Source organism: Cylas formicarius, unplaced genomic scaffold (assembly GCF_029955315.1).
Source record: "Cylas formicarius isolate icCylForm1 unplaced genomic scaffold, icCylForm1.1 PGA_scaffold_9__14_contigs__length_23061073, whole genome shotgun sequence".
NCBI classification, from domain to species: Eukaryota; Metazoa; Arthropoda; class Insecta; order Coleoptera; family Brentidae; genus Cylas; species Cylas formicarius.
Genome location: NW_026844365.1, coordinates 6,115,499 through 6,142,737, shown reverse-complemented (window position 1 = coordinate 6,142,737; position 27,239 = coordinate 6,115,499). Strand labels below are relative to the sequence as shown.

Sequence of the window (27,239 nt, the reverse complement as noted above, 5' to 3'; positions counted from 1 at the left end):
TTATTACTATTATTATTATTATTATTATTATTATTATTATCACTAGACTGAATCGAGGGATAAGAAAAAATGATATACACTGAAAAATGTTTATATTTACAAAAAATATTTAGGACAGGTTTATAAAAAAGTATCCAGCAACAACTAAGAAAAATTCACACAGCAGTTACTTTGACGTATTCCACCACAAGTTGTGCGTTTTCCGGGTTCCAAGTTTCCATCCACGTGGACCGACTGTCGAAGAACTTTTTCACTTGGGACCTTTCGCTGTTTCTCCACGGTTTGGGATTCGTGCCGGATTTGAAACCATCCGGAAAGTCTGAGATCCCGCCGACTCCAACGCCCACCACCAACCTTACCTAAAAGGAAATAATTATGTTTCAAGAGTTTCAAAGTTGATGCGAAAGACTTAAAGAGCTGTTTGTTTAAAATGAAGGACGGTTTCTTATATAAACGTGCAATTAACATGGCGCGAGAATATTTTCATTTTTCTAGATTATTCTTCTTCAGCATGTTGGCAATCACTTTGTCTTTAACAATGTTGTTCGTCACAGCTCGGAAAATTCCTGTTGTTGTTGCTTGCATAACCAAGAAATTCTTCTTCTGACAGGTCCCCGTTATTCTGGAATTTTTCCTTGTAATATTTCTTGACCGTTTCTTGAGATCGTAAGCTTGACGCGTTTAATATGATAATAATAAGAGTACGTTTATTTGCCAACGTTATACCTACATTTTGATACAAATGGCAAAAGGGAGGTTGAAAGTCAATTTAGAAAATAGTGGCGTTTTATTTAAAGATTCAAGGATGTCAAAAATGATTTGCTAATTGCAAATACATAATCACTCACAGATTCTAAATAAATAATATTTTCGAAAAGACTCATTTTTAAGAAATCATTAAGAAGGCCTCAATCGGCATTTTTAAAATTTCTTAACTTCATAGACTTAGGATTATGTTTGCACGTTTACTTTTTTCGTGGGACAAGTGATACAAATGGAACAAAAAATTTGCATAAATGTGTAAAAAAAGGAATACAGTGCTGCAAAACACTTGAAATATTGACAACGGCATACGGTGAATCTACTTTGAGCAAAAAAAAATGTTTATAAGTGGAACGAGCTGTTCTAAGATGGACGAGAAGACGTCAATGACGTCGAATCACTATTAGAGAAGTGGTCCAAGACGTCGTCATCTCTATTGCAATTTTTTTCGAAGTTTTGAGCCTGAAACGTATAGCAGTAAAATTTGTTCCTGATATGTCATAACTGTTGATGAATCACGGGTATATCGTTATGACTTTTACTTTTTAATAGTCTTTAAATTTAATATTGGCATTTCTTTTCAACATTTAGTACCACTTTTATTGGCAAATAACTTTAACGTAATAAAAGAAATCCATTCACAGTCGGACATTTTTGAATTCCATTGATAATATATCAAACTACCCTTTATTTTGAACAAGGAATCACCTCCTTAAGTTTTTCTAGTTTCTTTTAAAACACCCTATCTATGGTTGAATGCGCAAATAAGCTATATGCTTGATGTAGGATGTAAAGTTTAATACTCAATCGTACACAGTGTTAAATAGAAAACTTCTATGGCACACCTGCAGCAAATTTGGTTATTATTCTTTTTTCTAATTGGTTTGGCTTTAAAATTGGTCTGATTCAGACAGTCTGTTGAATAACCTTGTTTGTTAACAAACAAACAAATAAACAAATTTTAACATACCATACGGGGCTTGTTGAATTCAGACTCTTGCATAACCTGATAGGGGATTTCTCCGTACTTCAGATCGTCGAGGTGTAACTCCATTTTGGCTAAAAGCAAACAAAAACATTGGTTCCTAAATTGGTTCCACCATTGCCGTCATTAGTTCCAATTTATATTTCGTCCCACAAAAACAACTCTCTAGGAAAGAAATTAGAGTAATGAAAAAAACACACAATTTTCCACACAATGGGAAGGTGATGATGAGAGGAAAAAAAATAAATATTATCTATTCTTTTGGTTAATGAGTGGTCATGGTGATATTAAACTTCCTATCATTGTCAAATTCAACTGTTGTTTACCCATAGTTACTTCAATATCAACTTGTTAAATTTCTTCAAACTAGTTTTATTTGTATTTAGGTATTGAAATTGAAAAGAAAAGTGCCAAGGCGCCTGTAACAGACTAGGATGACAATCTAATATCAGAAGCTAATTAACATATGAAAAAAATACATATTCTATAGATGACCGTTACCCAGAGAACATGCAACCGAAACTTCTCAGCGAGTCAGACGACCATTTCTTTCATTTTCTACGAGACTTTTTTAACCCTGTTTACGAAAAAGGAGCAATGACGACTATAAACCTTTTGTGGCCCTACGAAAACAGGAAATGCAAAACACTGTGATAATCCTGACAAATCATATTACCAATGATGTTACCAAGATCATCCACAATGTGAAGGAAACATGTAAGAGTTTCAGTTTAGCTTCCGGAGCGAGAGAGAAACCATTTTCAGCCTACAAGTTCCGATTCAAACGTTCTTGAAGCTTGAAGCTGCTTGGTAAAGTGGACATTGATAGTGAGGATCTATTTATGATAAATATTCCCTATCGGCATCAGAGCGCCGAAATAAAGGTTGGAAACTTGTCTAGCGAGAAGCTCACAATTGGAAAAGGTGAAATGGAGAAGTAATTAACAACATTGGGTATGCTGATAATACAGTTATGATCGCAAATAGCTACAGGAATTACATAGACTACACGCAGCAAGTATATCCATAGTCATCAGCAAAATAGCTTTGTTAATAGCCAACATCTGTAAAGGACAGGGGAACAGAAGAAGAAAAAGATTCACCTGTAGATGACTGGAGATACTTGACCAAAAAGTCTCATTACATCGATTTATTTTCTATCGGATATTCTTAAATTCCACTAAATTTCCTCACCTTCCGTCCATGTTAATTTGTAAGTGTGCATTTCGTTGGCCAACGGTTGGGCGTTCCTATAGGAACTCAGATATCTGCTTCTATTTGGTTCCAACGGCGAAACAACAGGTCCCCCGAAAAGCAATTTGCCTCCGAGATCATCTCCATTCCCTCCAGTAAGTAACTCGTTGCCTCTAGCGTAAGCGATCCAAATTTTGCGTTTTGGGTCCTGTATATCTTCCAGGTAAATTTCTTAAATACGCTAGATTCATTATTTCAATTTCGATTTAGGAGCATGACTTAATCTACCTGGATAAATCCAGTCTCCCTTGGGAAGCTTGGCTCGTACTTCGACCTTTCCGAAAGCAAACGCGTTTTTTGCAACGATTCTTCCGGACGTCACTGGATTTTGATATATTCCAAAGAACTCTCTGCTGCATTCATTCGGCGAAGTCCTGGTACACCTAAAAGTTAACGGTTCAATGAATTTCGATGCAGATTATAATAAATTAATAAAAATACAGCAATTACTTTTTCCAGAAAAACCCTATCCCATGATTAACCTAACATGAATAAAATGTTTGTTTTGGTTGTGTATAGTAAATGTTCTGTAGCATTCTGAAGAAGCGAGCAGCATGTTTGGTGCATCGTCAGCGGCACAAAGTCGATGCATGACACAAGAGAAATCCGGATTCAACAGTTAGAATTAGGGACGACTTTAGTAGTGTAGCGTGGGAAAGCATTCCTGAACCTGTAGGTGTAAGCCTAGTGAAGGGGCATTCCAATTATCACAAGGAAAACAGGCAAAATAGTGCCAGAAACCGAAAGGTCTTTTGAAAAAAAAAAGTCGTTTTCTCAAATGTCAACCCATGAAATCGAAAAACGTTTCATTTTTTGTCTGTTCTCTTTTCTGTGGTATGGACCTTCGAGAAGTTTTTGAAGCCGGATTACATTAGAAGACAAAACTACGGGCTTCAAAGCTTCAAATATATAACACCTTACCTTCTCTCCAATAATATCCACATTAAAGATATTAAGCGTTCCATCAAAAAATACACTTCACCACAATCTTCCAACAGCAATGAGGCCAGAAGCAATCCTACACTTGCCACTGTGGTCCTTCCTTGCATTCAAAACATCACTGACCACATATCAAGAGTTCTAAAGAAGTATAACGTCAAAACCAGATTCACCACTTGTCCAAAAATCTCTCAACAACTTGGATCCGTCAAAGATAAAATTCCATTTGAGATGCCAGGAGTTTGCAGCATTCCATTCATATGCGGCGAAAAATACATTGGAGAGACCGGACAAAAATATCAAATAGACACAAAGAAGACGAAAGAGCCTTACGACTAAGACAAATAAACTCATCAGCTGTTGCCGAATACCAAACAGTCTTAACAGCGGCTCAGGTCTTTACCTGTCACCAATATGGGAATCAGTCATCGGAGACAGAGTTTAGGCCCCTCATTTAGCTCCGCCCCCTCAAACAATATATAAGCAGGTACAGAGTAAAATAGGAGCCAGTTTCAGTCAAGCTCTGAAGAAGTCAACAGGGTGATTGGCGAAACGTCATCAATTTCGACTCAGCAAAAACCGACGCAGGAGGAATCCAGAAGTTTTGTAACAAGTATTACAGTAGATTACACTAGTTGGCAATTAAATCCTTCTTTAAAAAATTTTATGATAAATATAATGATTCGAACGTTTTGAATCTATCCCCGTTAGTCGATTTTTTCTATCACGTCTAGATTTTTCGATATGTTTTTTTTTCAATTTTTTCATTCGTCAACGTTACAAAAAGTAAATATACATGCAAAATGAGTTTCAGGGAGTTTTAAGAGAAAGGAGGGAAGTGCCGAATGTTATTTTTATTTTAGTAAATACGCGCATGCGCAGTATTCATTGTGACACTACAACAGTTCAGTGAAAACTTGTCGCTTAATTGTTTACCTTTTATATAAAATATTTTGGTAAGTTTTGCATAAAGTTCATGTTCTCTACATTGGACTTAAGTATTTGATGTGTAGTCTGAGTATTTTTTTAAGTAGAATCAATAAATATAAAATAGAAGTTTGAAAGTTGTTTTAAAATTAATTTTATATGATTTTAGGTTACAAAATGCCGCGGACTTGTAAAAATTCCTCAGATTGTTTTTGCTACATTTGTGGGGAATACATACTAAAAACACAGCGACATGTCATGACCGATCTGGTTAAAACAGCGCTATATTTTGGATTTTCTATCGATGAGCGAGATAAAAGTTGGTTGCCAAAAGTATGCTGCAATAGCTGCTCAAGAACGTTGAGAGGTTTTGATGAAATAAATATTAAATTAAAAACCTACGTGTGGTACTTATTTGGATCTCAGATTCCGTGTTTAGAGCATAAAATAAGATGAATTTCATGCATGAAAACAAGAAGGAGAGGAAAAATTTTTTTTTGTAGACCAGTGTTCTGGAGATAGCACAAAAATACAGTAAAGTGAAAAATATACAGAGTGTTCCATTTATGGGTAGAAATATGAAAAATGCCTTTATCGCAATAAATCGAATGCGTTAACTCACAAGCCGTGGCAGACGCCGCCTTTTGGTTTTAACTGCCTTTTAGGTAGCTTCGAGAGCTTCAATTTTTGCCGTTTTCGTCTCTTGGCCAGAAAGCCATTGTTTAAAATGAAATATTACCTCGTCACTAAAATATTTTTAGGCTCTCTGTCTATTATACTGGGTGTTCACAAAATATTTCTTGATTTGTGATAGTTCGTCGGGACGTTTAAATGATACAGGGTTAAACAAAAATACTTCCTCTGGATCTTAGCAAAAAATTAAATATGGCAGTATGATACGAAGAACTACATCCAAACGGATACTTAAATCGAGAAAACTATCCTCTATGCTGTTAATAGCTTCGTCGAATCGACATATTTTGTCGAACCCGGATACCTGTTGTGTAACTTGCTTAAATTGCCCAAACTTAAAAACAGCATGAACTCCTGGAACTTTGTAAGTGGAGCTTAGATGACCTCGTAAAAAAACCCACTATTATTCCCAAAAACCCTACACAACAGTAATACCTGCGTGTGATAACATCCTAGTGTGTCGTTAATAGATATGAAATACCTGAAGGCAGTGCGTAAAGTTATTATAAAAATTATTTTGTTGAAATAAAAAATTCTAGCGCATTCGCCAATTTCTGTTATAATTCTGGATTGTCTTAACGCGGTACCATGATAAAAATAGCTATAGGACACGCACCCGGATGAAACATCCTGAGACATGATCAAATCGGCTTTATTATCGGTAACTTTTGGTCTTATGTGCAGCAAGTTGCCCGACAGGAACGTCACATCATCGGCCTTCTTATAGACAACGAACTCGAAGTCCTGGAAATGAAAGGGACTATAAAAACAAAAAAAATTACGTCATGCTTTTATAACACGTAATTGCAATTTTTTTTCAAAAAACAAGGACTCAGTATGTGTGACTTTCGTAAAATCAAAATAATACAATACAAAATGTATACAGGGTTTTGTGGAAACGACGTCATGTAATTTAATAAATGGGTCTTATGGCCGAGGCACCAGTGCCGAAAAACTTGTTTTGAAATTTCCAAGCTAAGGTAAACTGCCATTACTGGATCTTTATCATTGTGCCAAATGTTTAAGTCGCTTTTAAGAAGCTCAAATATGAGAAAAACTGATTCAGGAGACTTAAAAATTGTTCTTCCCAACGAAATTTCTATGCATCATGCTGTTTGTTTCTTCGGACTTTAACCGTAACGGATTTGCTTACATTTTGTCCCGTAGATCTTTGTAAAATTTTTGATAATTTCTTTATTAGATTGAATAAAATCTTATGTTGCTTATTATACCCACCTAAAGTCATGACTAACTGGGGCTATTTTTTGACGTCAAATATCGAGAAGAGCTTTCAGAATTTTCTGTCTCATCTGAACTGAATCGCCACAGTGTCTGACGTTTTAAAATGATAATTTTCAAGTATTATATAATATTTTTTATTGATGTATACATACCGGGCCTACCGGAATGTACTGTTCCCATAACCAAACACTTTCATTGAGTTCGCTTCCTATGAAACGGTGTTCGAAGAGAACTTCTCCCCGGCAAATCACGCTTCGGTCCGAGGACGTCGTTGGTGTTTCCAGGCATTTGGGATCCCTGTCGATGACCTTTTGTTTTGTCAGCTCTAAAATATTTATTATTATGCTGTTGAAATACTATTTACAAAACTTTTGGATTCCTCCTTCGTTCTTGAATCGCACTTGCTGACGTTTGACGTTTGCCGTTGAACCCGTCAATTTCAGTTAAGCTCTGAAGAGGACAACAGAATCATTACCGACCGACGCAGGACGAATCCACAAGATTTGTAAATAGTATTGTTGATACTATTATTCGTAGGCTCTTGGGTATTTTTCAAAAAATAAGCAATTATCTAGAAGGTCTAGAAGCACTGATTTAACCTCATTGGAGTACTTTCACATTGAGGGACGAAGTGTATTAAAGTAGACATCGCGGTACTGAGGCTATACAACATAGAGTTAGGAATTATACCTAATATATATAATTAAATATTTAGTTTTTTATGTTTTTTTATGAATAAATTATTATATTCCTTTTTCGCTCATTTAATTAATTTATTTTAAAGATATTCACTCAACATATGAAACGACGGATCCATCCAAAAAAGCTTTTCATTGTGGGATACGGAGGGTCTGTCATCAGTAAGTTTGTTTCTCTTAAATGATTTAAATTTAAATGATTACTGCTTACTGCCAAAACTGCGTTCCGTGGCTGCAGAAAATCATTAAAATTAGTGAAGCTAAGCTGAAGACTACTTTTCTGCATGAAGTTAATTCCAAATAACTGCTATTTCTTTTTACAAAACTTCTCGATTCCTCCAGCGTCGGTTTTTGCAGAGTCGAACTTGCTGACGTTTCGCCAATCATCCTGCTGGCTTCTTCAGAGCTTGAATGAAACTGGCACGTATTTTACTCTGTAAATGCTTATATATTGTTTGAGGGAGGCGCTAATGAGGGATACAAAAACACCGTCTCGGATGACTGATTCCCAAATTGGTGACAGGTAGAGACCTGAGTCGCGGTTAAGATTGTTAGGTTAGGTTGGTAGAAGAACTGAGTACATGCAAGAATTTTAGTTCTATCGAATAAAATTTTATGCCCGGTTTCATGAGTGTGTTCGGCAACAGCTGATGAGTTAATGTGTCTTAGTCGTAAAGCTCTTTCGTGTTCTTTGAGCCTAGTTGATATTTTTCGCCCGGTCTCTCTGATATATTCTTTGCCGCATATGCATGGAATGTCTTTGACGGGCCGAGATTTTTGGACAAGTGGTAAAAGTCACCCACTGCTTAACATTTTTATCAATCACTTGTGTTGCTTCTTCGCTAACTGTTACTCCTTGTAAACTGAGTCGAATATGGTATGCACTTTTGTATGGCACCTTCTACATTTTGGTTTGTTTTCTTTGTAAAAGTTCATTGCTGTGTAGTTGTAGTTTCGACTTTCTCCTTTACTCGATTGAGCTCTGGAACCAAATTTATACCTTATATCATCTTGAAGAGCTTAATCCATGCGTATATTGAACGACCTAGGTTTTAATTTTTTTCTGCACAAAAATATATGGTGGGTGTTTTTGTTTTTCCCACATTTGGCAATCCTGCATTTCATTTCTTGGCAGCGGCCTATGAGCGTGAAGAAAAGTAAATGCTTTTACTTTTGTTCCATGCTCTTTTTTTTCTTCTTCTTTTGCTTTGGTTTTGGTTTTACTTAATTGTACCTTCATGGCATTTTTAAAAAAGGGTTCTGCTACTACTGCTTGCAAACAATGCCGTTTGCTTTCCATATTTCAAAAATAAAATTAGAAATCTTACAAAATGTACTTTACACAAAGTATAATGTATAAAGATATTTTTAGTAGCGCACTGGACACTCACGTTCTTGGTTTAACAAAGAATGAGATATTTATGTCGATTAGGAATTCCCCGTAGAAATGCGATGTTGCCAATAAGCGAATCCTGTTGCTAAAATTGCTAAAAATTGTTCTATAGTAGGCTTAATGCTTATTGGATTACAAAATATGAAAAATTTATTAATCTTCAGGTTTGAATCATTAATGATCAGATTCAAGTATTTTTTATTTTTTTTTTCTAATATTCCTAATATTTCAATTTACAACAATATAAAATATATCCAGAATTTCAGAGGCAATCCAAAAATGCAATATTATTCAAGGTATCCTATCTAGAAATGAAAAATAAAAAATTAAAAAATGCGCTTGAAATTATGCAACTTTCCTACTTCATCATTTCGTCTATTTCAGAAAAACTGCTGGTATCTTCATCTAAATTGGCTGGATTCTCAGATATTGGGATTGCTGTTGCTGTTGTTGGGATAAATATTATTTTTTCAATTTTTAGCAAGATATCTACAAATTGCAAATTGTTCGGCTCTCTCTATATCATACGTATTCCTAATGTTAGAGATCGCCTGGTTCCATTTTTCCAATATCTTAAATCTTCTTCACATACCTTAAAGATACGACCTGACGCGGCAATGTTTTGACTACATATTTGTGAATCCTAGAAACTATATTTTACTTTCGGAGATTGGCCGCTAATATTCTGTTAATATATGAGAAATGTTCCCATTTTTAAAACAATAAATATGACATCCCAAAAATTTATTCAAAAATGTTGCGTGAGAGAAACAAAAATACATTGTTTTTCTTTTAATTTAGTCCCTATAACTACAAAAGTATGAAAAATACCAAATCACAAAGTCTTTGATGACCTGAGGAATTACAATCGTTCTATTTACAACAACGTTGATAATCCGAGGAAAGTTTTTTCAAGCACCCCAAGTGGTTTAAATTCGTTAAGTCATGTTAAAGTTCTTGAAAAATTCGGAAAAAAACGTTTTTCTCTTGGTCACTTGTCTGTTTTTTTACTAGCCAAACTGCTTACCATTTACAGTCCATTTAAGTTGGTCCCTTCTATAACCGAGTTGGTCGTGTTGCACGAACACCCAATAATTGATGACGTCGCCTGGCTTCAGTTGAATGTTGGGATTAAAGTACGTAAATCTACCGTTTTCCGGTCTCGTCACATCCTCGTTGAAGTCTCCGGGTTCCGTAAGCCCGATCGGCTGGTTGAGTTTCCCGTGGAATGCGAAAAACTGCACCTTCGGCTCAGCTAAAGTTTAACCCACAACAAGTATAATTATAACTTTGAAAAGCACGTTTTCCAAAAGTGAAAAATTTAAAAAGGAAATATAAATTTTCATACTGCTAACGTGGGGTATCGGTCAAACTCGCTTCACTTTTCTGGAGCCTATATGAAACTTTCTTTTTCCTGAATTCCTTGAAGGCTGTCGTAGATACGCAAAATATACCATTGAGTTTGCAGGTCCAAAATTTCAAGATTTTAATTTAAAAAGTATAATTAAAACTTCACTTAGCACGGCTCAATCCGAAGTTAGAAAGAAATCTGTTTTTCTAGTTTTTTAAGAATATTAAATGTTGAAATTAAAGTTAAATTTGCCTTTGGCAACATGGCATTTTCATTAATAAACAAAATGGATTTCCTAAAACTTAGTCTACAATATGTCGTTAATCATTTCCATTTGTTTTATGTACCGTGTACTCTTACGTTTTTATTTTGCAATTGAACAAATAATAAAACGTATTCCATAAGTAAGTGCGGGATATTAAGTATGTTATATGATATTATTGCAAAGCCTGAACGCGTTGCCCTAAAATCTCTAAAAGCAGAAAAAGGAAATTTAATTGGCCCTTTTTGGCAGGTTTTTTTTCACTAATGTTATTGTCTGTTTCTGCTGTCCCACTCACACAAAAAATAGGGGCACACTGCTAACCTACAAGTCCCACAATTTTTAAGTCACCAGAAATCATCGAACTGTGATTGATTATAGCAGTAGTTCCAGATTTTCGTATCATTATTTCATTTGCACAGAGTAAGCAACCGATACAAAAGCAAGAACATTTCCGTTGAGCCTCTCGGGTGAGCCAATAGAAAGCCTCCAGTCCTCAGAATTCCCGTCCGTATCCAAGAATATTTATTAGATTACGAATATCGGTGTAATAAACGCGCTTCCTGAAATATTATATTTCAATATTTTGCGCCCGTAAAAATTTAAAAAATATACTGAGATCAACCCACATGTTCCACTAAATTATTAAGTTCTGATTGTGAAAATAACTGTGGTTGCTGAGAAACACTCCATATATCACCAATATCACCAAAACCAGTGGTATCTTTTCCTACGTTGACTGGATTTTCAGATATTGGGACATCCCACTGCAGATTTGAGGTTCCGATAAACAAAATTTATCAAATTTTTAGTATATCCACGCGCATGAAGAAATAACAGTCATCATATTGATTTGTTAGCTCTCTCTATATCATAGATATTCCAAAATGCAGCTATCGCCTGGTTCCATTATTGTAATGTGTCAAAACTTCGTCACATACCTTACAAACAATATGTAACGCCCAAAGTTTGTCTTGATCACCAATTTTTACTTCAAAATAAGCGTAATAAGCAAGGGCGTAATTTTAAGTCATCAATATCATCTCAAAAATTAATTCAAAAGTGTTGCGCTATAGAAACAAAAATACATTGTTTTTCTACTAGTTTAGTCCCTATAACTACAAAATATTAAAAATATCAAATCAAAAACTAGTTGTTAGCCGGTGTAATTTGTCTATATTTATTTTGTTTATAGCTTTATTCTTTATTTTATTTAAAATATCACTGGTGCTAATTTAAACGGACTATATGATATAAATTACAGCGGTTCTCGGTCATATTTCGAGGTATTTAAACCTAATAGAAGTAAGAATTTTTAGTAAAGAGTTAATTAATTTATGCGTAGAGATTTCTAATCATCTTATTGGCAAGGCAATAAATGTTATGTCGTTATATTGGCAAAGATGAGCTATTAATTTAGAATATCTAAATAGTAAATAAAGTCGACGTTATTTTAACCTTGTGAAATCGATAACATATTTTACGACATGCGAATGCAGGATTTATTTAAATTAGATAAATAATCGGGGTCTTTATTGAACGCTTGATAATCTAAATATTACGTGCCGTTCTAGAAAATCTTACCCGGTATGGATATTCTAAGTCCTCTCGGTTCCAACGCTTCGAAAGCTACTTCCGGTACGGTGTAGTCGCTTAGAACGAAACTACAGAGAAACAAAGTCAGAAACGGCAAACCGTGAACACGTATCACAGCCATTTTGTGTCCCTTGCGAAGACGCGATCCGCTAGACTGCCATGTCGCGTGGTCGATGCATAAATTACATCTACTGAGATGATTGCAAGTTAGTGGGGAGATTTGGGTGTCCCACGCGGGATCCCCGGGCAAATCGAAAAAGATTTTACACCGAGAATGTTAAGTACGGAAATACATACCCGATGACTCATGGTTATACGTTAATTATTCAACTCTTTTAAGTCAAGTCAAAGAAACAAAACGAATAATATACAAAGACAGGTAAACAACACAAACGATGCTTTAGAGAAATTTACAAACAGGCATTTAGAAAATGGTTCAGTTTGATTTACATTCAGAAATATGCTAAATACGTAGGATACAGTACAGCGTATTGTGTACCAATGCAAATGTATTGCGAAATTCTTATATATAAAACACTTCGAACACACACACACAGGTACGAAGAGAGGAACACCACAACGCTGTAACCAAAGACGAAAGAACTTCTTCAATAGCCCAACATGTAAAGATTTGAACTTCTGAGAAAATGTTATGTTAGCTTCCTTAGGGTTTCTCTATTTTCTCGTTCTTGTGCTTTATCAGGCCCGCTGACGTTGGCGAGTTTGATCTCTGACTTCAGCAATCCTGCACAGCTATTCTGCACTTTAAACCAAGAGATATGTTTTGCCCTTACTGTATACGATACTTAACAGTTGTAAAGAGTTCAAGAACGGCGTTTGTTTCATTCAAAACGACCTCATTTGGTTACATAACTAGGCGAAATATTCGGAGCAACCACATTTCAGACGATTGATGGTGGCAGCCTAGATCAGTAACAAAGACCATATTACCATTACCAGTTCACCATTCTTTGACGATGTTTTAAATCTATATTGCCGTTACAAAAAAGTGATTTTATGCTTTCGAATGCTGTACGAACCCCTCAACTTTACATTTTATTTTCCACTCTGAGTCAAGTTGTCAAGTAAAATATTCTAGAAATATTTTTTATCTACATTTATGTTTGATCTCATTGCTTCGCCTGTCGCGTTAGGTTGGCTCGAATGTTGCTGGATACCCTGGAAACTGTTGCAGAGAATTATTGATGAGTTCATCATTGATTTTCAGCCCGTGATCCTGGTCCTGCCTCGCCTATTTTAAACCGATGTCCGAATATAAGTTGAACAAAAAAATTCCTTTTTTAAACTTTAAGCTGGTACTAGACTTCTACTAAAATCTACATTTTCCAGACAGAATGTCACTAAGGTCACACGTTCGCTTTCAAGTCACTATTCGGATATGTTTTTCTTCTCCTGTTTTAAACGCTTCTTCCAAGTACATCTTGAAGAGTACACGAGCTACAATGCAACACTTCCTGAGACCCGTTATTTCTTTTCTATAGCTTATTCGATGGCACTGTGTCGTTGGCCTTGTGATATTCGGGGAAGACAAGATATGTTCTCATGAGTGTGAAAACTCCTTCAATGCAAGAACGTCCTGGCCTGAACCTATTATGTTCTTCTGAAGTTATAATGTTATTGCAAATTGGCCTGCACTCATATTCTTCTCATATTTTTCAGAATTCTCGATGTCGTATTACTCCGTGTATTTTCTCCACAGTTTTCTATTTCCTGGAAATGTTTCTTTCTTTGGACAATTTGTTTTTTTTTTCATATCGGTACTAAAATTTTTGAAGATTCGGTATTGAATTTAAAATTACAGCTAATTAGGACCACAAAGCCTTCGACATATTTCTTGTAAAATTTGGGGTAAATTTCCCCATACAAACGAGCATGGCAAGATAAAATCTATCTACATTTCCTTTCGGTCTGCGCTTCGCCTTTAATAATTTCCAGTTTCCATTAATTTAGTTACTGATCAGAAATAGGAATAGCTGAGTATTGACAAAGCACCTAATAACACAAACTTCAACACTCCAAACTTCTGTCGTTTTGCAAACGCACTTGTAACTCGATTGATTAATTTTATTTGATCCCTCAATTTAGGCTAAGCATATTCGAATTAGAAGCGCTGTCAGGTAGTGCTTCTTTCTTTTCCTATGAAGAATAGAGCTACTGAAAGCTCATGGCAGGAACAACCAAAATTCTTAAACCAGCTACCCGAAGGTTGATTTGTATCCATAAAATAAAAACAAAAAAAAACAACTAGCTTTATTAATCACACTCAAATCCTTCGGGACTAAAATTACAGTCGTTCACTTTCGAACCGGAAACGGAAACATTGTCGAATACCCAATCACTGCACGCACCCTCTGCGCAATTGATGTAAACGGGAACTGCGCTGTCATCTACGCTCCCGACAACATTCAAAAGGCGCAAGTTTGTGATTGGAATATTTCCCTTGGGAGTGGGGTCCATCGGTGTATTGGCAGGCAGATTCCTGTAGTTTTGTTGAATATTGATTCCGTAGTTTATCGGGCCTATAATAAGGAGTAAAATCGTTTTCTTTAATGGAGAAACTCTCTAGCTTTCTACTCTGTACGTGCTTACATACTGTTTGAGGGGGGCGGAGCTAAAGCAGCCCAAGGTTCTTTGGTTGCTTAGAGATTTTTATTGATTCTCCGATTTTTCTTTGGTAGAAAAATTGATTACATTCAAAAACTTTTGATTTATCGAATAAGATTTGATGTCTTATTTTAAACAAGTGATATACGATAAACTATTTTTTGGATGTGAGGAAGGGCCACGGTGTCAATTGTGGGGTTGCTTTCTGACTCATATTCTTTGGAAGGTTGCTGTGAAGTGTTATGAAGTGATACAAGATGATTTTTTGGGCTAGATAATGATATGACAATGCATTAAGGTATTTTGTATTAATTGAGAAATAGTTTATCAAATAGTAATAAAAAAATGTAGTTTTAGGATTTTTTGAGTTGAAAATTGTGAATTCTAAATATGGACGTTGCTTCTAGAGGCGTTTGTTTCACCATATATAAAAAAAATGAAAAATTTTGTATCTGTCGACTTCTAGTTGAAACATGATAGAAAAATAACAGATCATGATCGGCTAATACAACTTCAAACTAATAGGCTATTACTAAAATTTTTTTATTATTCATCATTTATATATTTTGCAAAATGTGCATAATTTTGAGACAGCTTAAATCTCATGTCTAACCTGCAAACAGAAATTCAGATTTTTATCTAAAATCGTCAAAAGATATTATATTCATATAGTTTTCCGAATTATCAGACTTTCAAAAAAACATGTTTTATTTCCAAAACAGGTCAAGAGTGCTATAATGTAGGTTGCAAACTTATATTAATTAATTTATTCATTAATAATAATATTAATTATTTTAGTTATTAAGAAATAGTTTTTTATTAATTTCTTTTAACGGGTTACGAAATAGGTAACTCCAAAAAATAACATACAAGCAAAAAATGATTTTTTCTATAAATATCAATTAGATTACCCTCTGTACCACCGCTGGAAGAAGTCACTTATTGCCGCAAATTGGAACGACAAGTTTTATTAAAATCATGAAAAATGTTTTTGAATGACTTCACGCTCGATATCTCAAAAGCAAATCAAGTTAGGACATATGTTTATGGGAAAAAAGTCTTATTGTTACCTGGAATTTTTGTAATTTGTAAACAGCCTGTATGCTATATCGTATATGTAATGTCATTTCAAATTTTATGATAAATGTTCATAGAAATTTTCCATATAATCTAAAAATGCAATAATATATATATAGGGCATTTCATTTTTAAAAAAGTTGGTGCGCTTCGTTAGATGTCTATGATATAGATACATGATAGTCTGCGAAAGCTACAACTTCAATTTTAAAGGCTTATCTTTATCCATTCCCCACATACTTCAAAGAGGCCGTCCACTTTGTACTTCTAAATCACCATATACAGTAGAAGAGATATATAGAGATAGATATTGATTCCATTGGACGAAAAATAATAATAATGAAAAATAACTTAACCTGATAATCTTATATTCTCGTACGTGACGTTGTTGATCAGTCCTTCTCCGCCGTCCACGTGGGTTTTAACGTGAATACCGTTTTCACCAAACTCGAGGACGCTGTTGCTAATCACCACGTTGGTCAAGGTATTAAGTTTAACAGAGTCGTTGCTAAAACCCACCGATATGCTGAGGCCGTGACTTCCGACACAATGCACGTTGTCCACTACATAGTTCGAGCCTGAGAATAAGATTGAAATGAAAGTGGTGTAAGTCCATAAAAAAAAGAGATATCACTAAATTCATGTATAACCAGTCCGCGTTTAATTTCTTAAAAAATTAACAGAGGTAGGTGGCTGAATAAATGGTTGCCGATCAGTAGTCTGTTAATATTCATTTGTTTTATCTTACGTGTCAAGAGTTGCTAATTTAGGTAACTCATTCTTTTTCTTCTTCTTAAAATGGGTAAAATGGTCATATTAACATCAGATCGTGATATAGGACAGAACAAACGGTAAGTCAATACTATCTTATAACAACAGAAAATATTTATTTATCCTTAATATAAATAAATTCAGGCATAAAGCCCATGAATATAAACAGTAAAACAATCACAGAACATCAAATTCGTAAAATAAAGAACAATATTTGCAATAAATAAACAAAAGTAAGCGAAATAGTGGGCAAAAGTATTGTAAATCACACATGCTTATAAATTTTACCTAGACACTTCTGGCGTTAGTATGTAAAATATTTTCTATTAATACTTTCCGAATATTCCACTTTAATTTATCACTTAAGACAACTCGTGACGAAGAAAAAACATATTTATTTATAATTTTTATTATTGGGAATTTCAATATATCTGCACACTCCGACTTCCTAGATACCGGTACGGAAAATCAATGTGCTTAGCCGCTTCAAGCACTGTATGAACCTCTCGCAAAGTAATTTTGTCAGAAATAGAAATAAAAATTTAGACCTGCATAGAACGTGCAATAGTGTTCAGCAAGATGATGATCATCCTGCAATTCTTCTGTCACTTCAGTTTCCTGGATAATAATTTTAATTTTCTACTCATGTATTTTAAACTTAGACTGGTTATTTCTTTTCTATTTGTCGGATGTTGAGTTCGCCTGCTCCTTGTTTAGTGATACAACGTATGAAATTATATAGAGCTTATAATAAGTAATAAGTGTCCTCCCTGATCTTCCAGATCATGTTGCAGACAATGATTTATGACAGCATACAGTTTTAAGTCATCCGTATAAAGAAGGTATTTGAAGGGAAGGTCCAGTCCTATGTCATTCATAAATAGAATGAACAATAAGGGCCCTAGGACGGAACCCTGTGGCACACCCGAAGTTACATTATATTCGCTCGAACTGAAACCATTCACGAAAACGTACTGCCTGCGGTTAGTTAAGTATGATTCAGTCAACGTGAGTAAAGAGGAGGAAAATCCAATTCTAGATAATTTGTTTAACAGAATGCTGGTCATGTTCATCGATGGCACTAGCTATATGCTGTGTGATAAGAAATAAATTTGTAGTTGTCGATCTACCCCTTATAAAACCGTGCTGTTATACCCAATTCGCAAGACATCGGGCCCCTTATATCGAAAACTGTAGTTGGGCAAGCTATCAATATCGTAACGTAATCGGACCTGAAAACGTATCTATTGAACTAATAAAACTCCTCGATGATAACATCACCAAACACATTTTGGAACTCTTCAACCAAATCTAAACGAGTGGAAATTTACCTGATTCCCAATCCCAAAAAATTACAGTTTAATTAGTATCATGAACCACCTGCTATAGAATTTCCTTAGAGTGATAAATACCAGGATAAGAGCTAAAGGTGAGCTAGACTTTGAGCAGACGCAGATTGGTTTCACTGATTAGGAAAAGGGCTTCGATCGCGTACAGCATACGAAACTCATTAAAGCGCTACAAAGAAGAGGAGTCGACCAAAGGCACCTCCAAATCATAAGAAACTTATATTGGAACCAGACGGCAAATATACATATTGAGAATAAATTGAGCAATGACATAAGGATATGCCGAGGTGTACGCCAGAGCTGTATTCTCTCTTCCTTTATGTTTAACTTGTATTCAGACATTATTTTTGAAATTGCACTAGAGAGGACCGATGTAGGCATTAAGATAAATGGGGCACCTTGAGATACGCAGACGATACTGTTATCATGGCAGAAAGACTTCCAACGACTTCTAGGTAGTGTGAGCACCATGAAATGGCAAATTTGGTCTCTGATTACAGAAAACCTCGATCCGGAGACAGGAATTAAAATCCGAATTGAGATTGCGCGTTCTAATTTCTGTTCTATGAGGTCATGTTCTGCAATAACTACTTGACATCGAATGGTTAAATGCTACATATTGTCCATCATTCTATACAGAGGTAAAACGCTTGGATACCGAACCATCTGCAAGCAGATGTCCTGGATACGTAACATACACGACTGAACTGGATACCGGGCCGTAGGAAAACTTGCAGAAGACCGAGATGCTTTTTCCCAAGTGGTTGCCAACGTCAGATAACTGATAGGGCAGGGAAAGAAGAAGAAGAAAATTCATTATACTGTAATCTTGGTGTGACTAAACCGCTTGTACTATTTTTTAATCTATGTCTGAGAATCCAAGTGGTTCCTGGTATGTGGAAAATGTATAAAATTATATATATAAAAGACTGACAAACTATAGGGCTATTAAGGGCCTATTAATGAAGGTTCTCAAATGGAAGTCATATACCTTGATTTTTCAAAAGCGTTTGATAGCCTAAATCACAAAATTCTAATCCACAAGCTTCGTACTTTTGAATTTTCCGAATCACTTGTTAATTTGTTTTCTGTGGTCACACTTACGATGAATACATTGCTTCCTCAGGCGTTTCTCAATTCTCTCTAATGACTTCGGTAAAGACTTTGATATCAGTTTTTTGATATGTGCTCTTACCCTCCAGCGTAGTTTGGAGCAAATCGAGAATTGGTCCCTAAATAATAATTCAAATTCAGCCAAATGTCATGTAGTTTCTTTTACCAACATGGGTGTAGCTATGAAACGACTATCATATTTTTGATAAAACGCTCTCCCGTTCTAACACTTTTTGCGACTTGGGAGTAACATTCGACTCAAAATTATCCTTTGTTCCTCATGTTAATAAGGTACTGGCAAAAGCCTCAGAGAGGAATGGGTGTTTCGTAGGTGGCTCTGGAGACTTTAAAAATACAGAAGCGATAAAAATATTATATTACTCATACGTCAGGTCTAAGTTGGAGTATAGAGTAGTATGGTCTCCCGGGTACAATTGCCATATTAATATCCTGGAAAAAAATCAGCAAGTTTTTGAAGTATGTATGGTATAAGTTCTCCCAAGAGACTTTACGGATAAAATAGTATTAAATACTTTATACATTTTGCGAGATCCTACTAAGAGCCCGTCTCGATTTCATTATCATCATCATCCAAGATGTTACTTCCTTGCAAAATTACTTCATCGCATTTTCCAGAAGGTGCGATCTGGTGTGGAGATGCTGAAACCTGCTGTTTTGTAATAACAGATTTCTGATTGTCAATGGATTTTGCATAGATCATTGGGTTATTGGTAACGACAGGTATCTTTGCTAATTTTTGCAGTACCGACGAGTCGTTTGTTCAAGCTACTTTTGTGCGACGACTAGTAGATGACGCTGGATCCGCATTACTCACTTCATTTACATTAGTACTATATATACTGTATTATTACCTTGCTTGAATAGCTATCTTTTGGTAAAATATGAACCTTGTCTTTTTGAGTAATTATCTCATTACTTCAAGCGACTTACTCGGTCGATGCTGCTGTTTCGAACGCCCTCACTGATTCCGTTTGGAAGAATTGTTAGGTTAACATCTTTATCTTCACAATTAGAGTACTTAGACGGCCTAAGGTCACTCAAATTCTTGACGTATCTTATTAGCATATCACTAGAAACTGTATATGGTACTTGTAAATTAACAACGCCAACGATTTCCGTTTTTTTCAGTTTGAATAACTCGATAGAGAGAACGTACTTGTCATATGACGCCATATTTGTTTTTGTTTTATTGATTCATTTTTTATTGACGTTATTCTAGAGATAAAAAGAAATTCAAACAGGACTAATAAATTTATATAACGCTAATTTGTGATGAAGGAGCGATTGTACATAAAAATATCTCCTACATATAGCTTGATGGCAATCAAAGACCCCTCAGCAGTCCTTAATTTTTTTTAATTATTTGGCAATTTCGTTTCCCAAAGGTAGGCGAAAAAACAAAACCTTACCACAACGGATTGCGACGCAATCGTCTTGATTGAGTACTTTCGAATCCTTTACCACTATATTGGTCGAGTTCCATAAGGCAAACCCATCTGTGTTGTGGGCGAATCGATTTGGTGGTGCCACGTTCTAAAAAAAAACCGTAGTGTTAACGGACAATGTTACGACTATTTATAACAAGCTCCTTGTTGGATATAAAGATCAAGTTTGTGATGCGATGGATGAGATCAAGAAATTTGTACATTTTTTCAGGCTGACCATATATTGGTAGGTTTCATAGCAATAGCTACGTATAGAATAACCTCACTGCTGTGTTTCTTACACAGAAAGAAATATAAGACAGCAAAAGCGTGGATACCGGATAACATCCATACAATATATTTTTTAGAAATGTGCTGGCTCGCTGTATCTTCCATTATCAATCATTTTCAATAAATCCTTAGACACAGGGGTGCTTTTAGCTACTGGAAAATATAATTTAGTTGAGAATTATATTCCAATAAGCAAACTCTCTGTGGTCGGTAAACCTTTGGAATCTTTGGTTAGTGATAGTATATTTAACTCAGTAAAAGAACTAATATTATCAGTATAACATGGATTTCTAGCAAATAAATCTTGAGAATCGAATTTAATATCATATTGAGGCAGGGTCGGGTGGATGAGGTCTAAACCGATTTTAGCACAGCATTTCATAAAATTAACCATGAGCCAAGTAACTGGTATCAGTTTATTTTAATAAATAATGATAAATCTTTTTTTTTAACCATATCCGTTGTACCTTAGCGATCTCAGTTAGGTCCCTAATTACTTGTTTGTTACTACTGTCCCATTCACAGAAAAACGCAGTATCGTATATCCTGAAGGCTCATCACGTAGAAATCCGGCACATATAAAATCACCTCAAATCGTCTAACTATAGCCCATGTATTTGATGTTCTCAAGCATTAGCTTCAGATTTTCAAATCTGTCGTTCATTTGCATGAGCAACAACAGGTACAGAAGCAAGAACATTTCCGTTGTGCAAAAGACTAACTTTAAAATCTTCCAGTCCTCAGAATTGTAGTCTACACCAAATGTCTTTATTAGATTAGAAACCTCGGTGCAATAAGCAACTGACACTTGTGTCAGTAAATACTTATTTCGAAATCTCGATGCAAAAATTTCGGACAGATCCTTAGGTAAACCGAAGTATCTCACTTAGTCATCAAGTTCTGATTGTGAATTTACTGAGAAACAATCCAAATGTATATTACTAAGGGTATCTTCATCCATTTCAGGTTCAGTGTTCAACAAACAATGGTTTTGGACCAATGTTAGGGGATTAAAAGAGAAGAATTGTTTTTATTTAAAAGCAGATAAGGGTAATAAAGTTGTTATTTTAGACAAAGAAGACTATTTTCAACTAGTTGATAAACTCCTTGAAGAGGGTCCTTATAAGCAACAGGTAAAAAGCACATTAAATAGTTGCAAAAACCTTATTACCCAAAATCTCAAATACAAATTGCAGACATCTAATCCTACTTTGTCCAAATTATATTGTTTACCTAAAATTCATAAGCCTGGAAAAACAATGAGACCTATTGTTTCAGCTATAGGTTCTCCAACATATAATATTTCAAAGTGGTTGGTTGCAGAACTTGCAGAAGAGTTTATTGGTAAAATCCAAGACGTAAGGCTAAATGAACATGAACTTTTAGTATCTTTTGATGTTTCCTCATTTTTTCCAAGCGTTCCTATACCAGAAACGTTGGAATACTTCAGGAAATTACTCGAATATAATAACTACAGTAAAGATATAATTGAAGAGCTAGTCACTCTGACAAAGCTTTGCATGAGTCAAAATATTTTTCTATATAATAACAACTGTTATGAACAACAAAATGGCACGGCCATGGGAAATTGTTTATCTCCTTTCCTGGCTAAACTTTTCATGCATCATTTTGAATAGAATGCTAAAGCAAATTTCGAGTACTTTCCTAGCATATGGTATAGATACGTCGACGATGTTTTCGCGGTTTTTGATACAACTTGCATGGATTTAAATGACGACATGACGATTGTGACAAGTCATATGTAGGGCAAACCAAAAGATCAATTAATGTTAGATTTAAGGAACATTTAGCTCATTTAAAATTTGGTAGATTAGAAAAATCAAGTGTAGCCGAACATATGTTCAACAATAATAAATAATAATAAATAAAAACACAACAATAAAAACTACAAAAGTTCATGCGAAGTGTATGTAATAGTAGTGAGGGGTAAAATTGTTCAGTTTCTTCATAATATACGTTTCTAGGCATATCATATTCATGTTGATACAAATCGGTTTGTCGATGGCGCAAAAATTTTCATTCAGAAGTCAACGAAGTGACTATTAATTCGAGATGCAAAATGAATTGAAAAATTTTACTAGGTCATAGGTCAAATGCTAACTAGACAAAAACTGCAATGGTTTACAAGTAAAAATGACACATTTGCATTGCGTTGCATACATTTACTTACCATCCAGATCGCTGGATTTTAATTGTAGGTTATCGCAGTATTAATAAATTGTGTGATACGTTGCATAACATTTTTCTGTGTATTAGTTTTTGCGAAGCAATACTATGGTATATTATGCAACAAGTGCGGTAAACGGCATGTTGCATGTTGCATATTATACTTTTTCTACGATCGTTAGTTTTTGGCTACATTTTCGCAAAAAAACCGCGGAAAAAAATCCAGGAAATGGCTAGGTTCCGTGGGAAACGAAACTGATGTGGCAAAGTGACGCTTCCCGCCCGCTAGATCGGTGAGTAATTAGGCATTTTGCAGAGGGAGAATAAGAAATTTTGTTAATATATGCAAAATGTATGGCCTTGGCGTGGCAATTTCAATTGTTAGAATGTTATGTAATGTTACGGGTTTTAAAACAATAAAAATTACATCCCAAAAATGAATTCCAAATTGCGTGACAAAAACAGAAAAACATCGTTTTTCTATTAGTTTAGTCCCACACAAAACATTTGTTGGCCTGTGTACTGCAAGCTTTTACAGAAGATCGCGATCTATATTTATATGATCTTTTTCAAATGTTTCCAATATATAGTAACATGATAAATAACTTTACCTCGTCACCGGCAGAATCGTCGATCAACCAATTGCTAAATGTGACTCGATCTGAGTCGCTCAAAATCAAAGTGTGTCTCGGAGTGTTCAAAACGTTAAAATCTTCGAACAGAGACACACCGTCGGCCATGACGTTGAAAAGTAGCGGCTTTGTGCTTCCCCATTCTCCCTGGCCATCCCAGTACGACTGACCTTGACCGTCCCAAACGTGCCCTAGAATACCAGATTGAATTATCTTCTTGTGAACGTTCGTCGTGTCCCCCGAGAATTAAATTTCCGAAAATGGCGCCATTACTTAATAATTAAAGCATTATATAAACGAGCAATGGCAATATGATTGATAGGATTTGAATTCAAACTACAAGTCTATTAGATTCGGACAATACTGTAAAGTAGATAAGAATAAGTCATAAAAGAGAGGCAGAAAATATTTATACATTTTTATATAACAGTACACAAATAAATAAATTAGGACAGTAAATGCAAATCGACCATATATATATATATATATATATATATATATATATATATATATATATATATATATATATATATATATATATATATATATATATATATATATATATATATATATATATATATATATATATATATATATATATATATATATATATATATATATATATATATATATATATATATATATATATATATATATATATATATATATATATATATATATATATATATATATATATATATATATCTGATCTCATCACCACCCATCACAGATACAGGCAGTGGCAAATACATTAATTGCTCGGTCCTTCAGGCTCACAAACGAGAGGAACAGAGATAAAGAACTGAAGAAAATTAGTACCTGTCTTCAACAAAACGGATACCAAAGGCGCACCATCAGCAAGGCAATCGGTAAACAACAACAGCCGCAGCAGAGAGTGCAGGACGAGACCCAACGAAGATCGATCGCTGTCCTGCCATACCTCAAGGGGGTTACTGACAAAATCGGCCGAATATTACGGAAACACGACACATCAACCCAAACCTTAAACAAAGGATTACTCTGGAAAACCAAGGAGTATACAGTGTAGCATGCGGATCGTGCAGCCTGACGTATGTGGGACAGACCAACAGAAGGATTTCAGCCAGGCTCGAGGAACATCGTTTAGCCATAAGAAACAAACAAACAACATCTGCTTTGTTTCAGCACCAACATCAGACAGGCCATAAAATTGATTTCGGCACTTGCAAACAAATAGCTAATATTCCTGATTTTAGGACTAGGATTATACGAGAGGCCATCGAAATAGAAAAGTCCGGACACCTCAATACGAGAGACGACGCTCTGCATTTATCCAACACGTGGAGAAAGATAATCAAACAGCAGAGCGATGCGCAGCAGCCAACGGGGACATCGCAACTACGATCGGGCGAAATTAACAACGCGACAATTCAGGGGGCGGAGCCACCTCCCCCCACGCACAAGCAGCACCGTTACCATCTCCGGCGCAGAGTATAAATACCGCACGCACCGCCGATAACCTCCCAGTGTTCGAAGTGTTTTCGGAACGCGAGCATTGAAGATGCCAAGTGAGATGTTGGCGAAACGTCTGCAGGATTCCAGTCGGATGCAAGATTTGCAGGATTCCAGCCGGATGCAGGATTCCAGGATATATATATATATATATATATATATATATATGTCGCGCCTAAAGCCTTCATTTCATACCGTAAAGAGGCGCACAATTTATTTGTGTTAAACGAACACAAGGTGGATGTCACAGGATTCTCCCCATATAATTGTATTATAATGGTGAAATATACTAAAGAATCACAATCTTCTTCTGCTTATAGTGTCATACGCTTAGGTAGCATGTAGAAGTACTTAGGTTCATCAGAGTTCATTGAATAGTGCGCCATCTTTCTGCCTTTCTAAACCCGGTGGCCGCATCTTGCACGTTTCATCAGTCCCTTATATAGTTTTCAGCAAGTTGTATCTGGGGCCGCGATAGTAGCTGCCTCCCTGTATTTGCTCTTTGCAGTACCATTTCATTGGTTACATGCTCTGTCCACTGACTTGTTTCTGTCTGACCAAATATAGCCACGTAAACGAAGATTTAGGGAGACCTCTTGACACAGAAGTATTGAATTTCATGAAAGTGATGCCAGCAATTGATATGCGATGTTTATTTCTTTCCATCTGTTTGCTTAGTTTGGATTAATTTATCTCCTAAACCTTGTAAATCTTCAATGTTCTCGGCAAGGATTTCTATATTATCCGCATATCTAGAAGCGGCTAGAGAATGACCTTTGTCTCACTCCCTTAACAACTTCGATGTTCCACGCCTGTAGTGATCTGCTAATACGAAGATTACCTGTTTGGTTTCAGTATAATTTGTGGATGATTCGAATGACCTGGTCATGTCTGATGTTGGGAAAAGCTTTTTGGTAGTCGATGAAGCAAACATATCCTTTTGTAACATGTGCAACAGTAGGGCGCTTCCCGGAGGGTGGGGGGGAATTGGTGGCGGCGAAAACATGCCCGCCTTTCTTCCGAACAAATTAGTATTTTATATGGATATAAACAGTTAAAAATACACAGTCCAGTTCGCATCAAGTTGTCAAGACCATTGAGCCAACATAATGGTCCTTCGAACTGGATTTGTTCGGAAGAAAGACAGGCTTGTCTTTTCGTACGTCAGGCGGCAGTCACTATGATTTCTGTCTCTAGGTAAATTAATATAGAAATAAAATAGCGATGCAATTCAGCACTTGACAAAAACTGTTAGAGAAGTTCACAAAAACTTGGTTGATATTTACCTGGTTCGCCTCTTATGGTGAAGTTGGTGCCGTTGATTTGCACCAACGGCCCGTTCCATACGAAATAACCGAAGGTGATGTTACCTTTTACCACAACGGTAGTTTCCTTGCTGAGAAGGAGGTTTAAAGTTTGTCCTCCAGGTACATGCAAATCTTGAATGACAATGTCTTTGCAGTTCTCGGTTACCGATTGTACTTGCGAAAATTCGGTGATGGTGCAATCGTCGGCGCTGAGAGCAGTTTGGCAACTTAACTCCACTAACGCGGCCAATACCCAAACTATTCCTAATCGTTTCATTTTCGATGCGGTTACGTTTAAAAATCAATCACCAAAAAACACTTGTAGGATCGGCTTATATTCTTTTGTTTATCAGTGACTCGATGAAGTATGTCATGTATTATCATTTAAATAGCATTTGTGTATTCATGAACAATCTGAGAATGGCAGTCCTACGCAAAGTTTTAATACAGTATATGCTACAGTTTGGCCTAATTTGATGCGCTTTGATAAAGGTCGGTAACGGTCTCAACGAAGCTGCATGCGATATCGGTTACCGTGCAACAACAAAAATTGAGAGGTTTGAGCTGTGGAACTCACTTCTGCTCGCTTTCACTAAGACATGTGTAGCGTATCCCTGAATACATCACATACAATTGGTGTATGTGATATGTACACTGTCGAAGCGATGGGCGTGTACCTGGTGTAGCGAAAAGCTATAAATTGCAAGAAATCTCACATACAAGCCTCGGATACCGCAAAAATAAATAATACAATTTATTGTTATCTATTATTATTGTCCTGCTTTGGTTGAGAGTGACCATAAGACCAAATAAGAATGGTATCATCAATGTAGGGTTATAGAAGTGTAC

The 27,239-nt window shown here is 35.6% G+C and overlaps 2 protein-coding genes across 3 annotated transcripts; both read right to left on the bottom strand.

Moving 5' to 3' along the window:
• Positions 1–75: 75 nt before the first annotated feature.
• Positions 76–12,290, bottom strand: LOC132707633 (beta-1,3-glucan-binding protein-like). Of its 2 annotated transcripts, none has more exons than XM_060679547.1 (8): positions 12,091–12,290; positions 9,921–10,148; positions 6,955–7,127; positions 6,177–6,304; positions 3,230–3,384; positions 2,942–3,172; positions 1,733–1,821; positions 76–359 (listed from the first exon to the last, which is right to left on the bottom strand). In XM_060679547.1, the coding sequence occupies exons 1-8, from the start codon at positions 12,221–12,223 to the stop codon at positions 156–158; spliced, it is 1,341 nt and encodes a 446-aa protein (XP_060535530.1). In that variant the 5' UTR covers positions 12,224–12,290; the 3' UTR covers positions 76–155. The 2 variants fall into 2 exon arrangements, with proteins under 2 accessions (XP_060535530.1, XP_060535531.1); XM_060679548.1 differs by lacking the exon at positions 76–359 and adding an exon at positions 390–622.
• Positions 12,291–14,376: 2,086 nt separating this feature from the next.
• On the bottom strand, positions 14,377–26,667 carry LOC132707686 (polygalacturonase-like). The gene is made up of 5 exons (XM_060679609.1): positions 26,370–26,667; positions 23,572–23,783; positions 20,468–20,591; positions 16,161–16,382; positions 14,377–14,642 (listed from the first exon to the last, which is right to left on the bottom strand). Exons 1-5 carry the CDS (start codon positions 26,665–26,667, stop codon positions 14,377–14,379), a joined length of 1,122 nt encoding a protein of 373 aa, XP_060535592.1.
• Between the last annotated feature and the right edge of the window lie 572 nt (positions 26,668–27,239).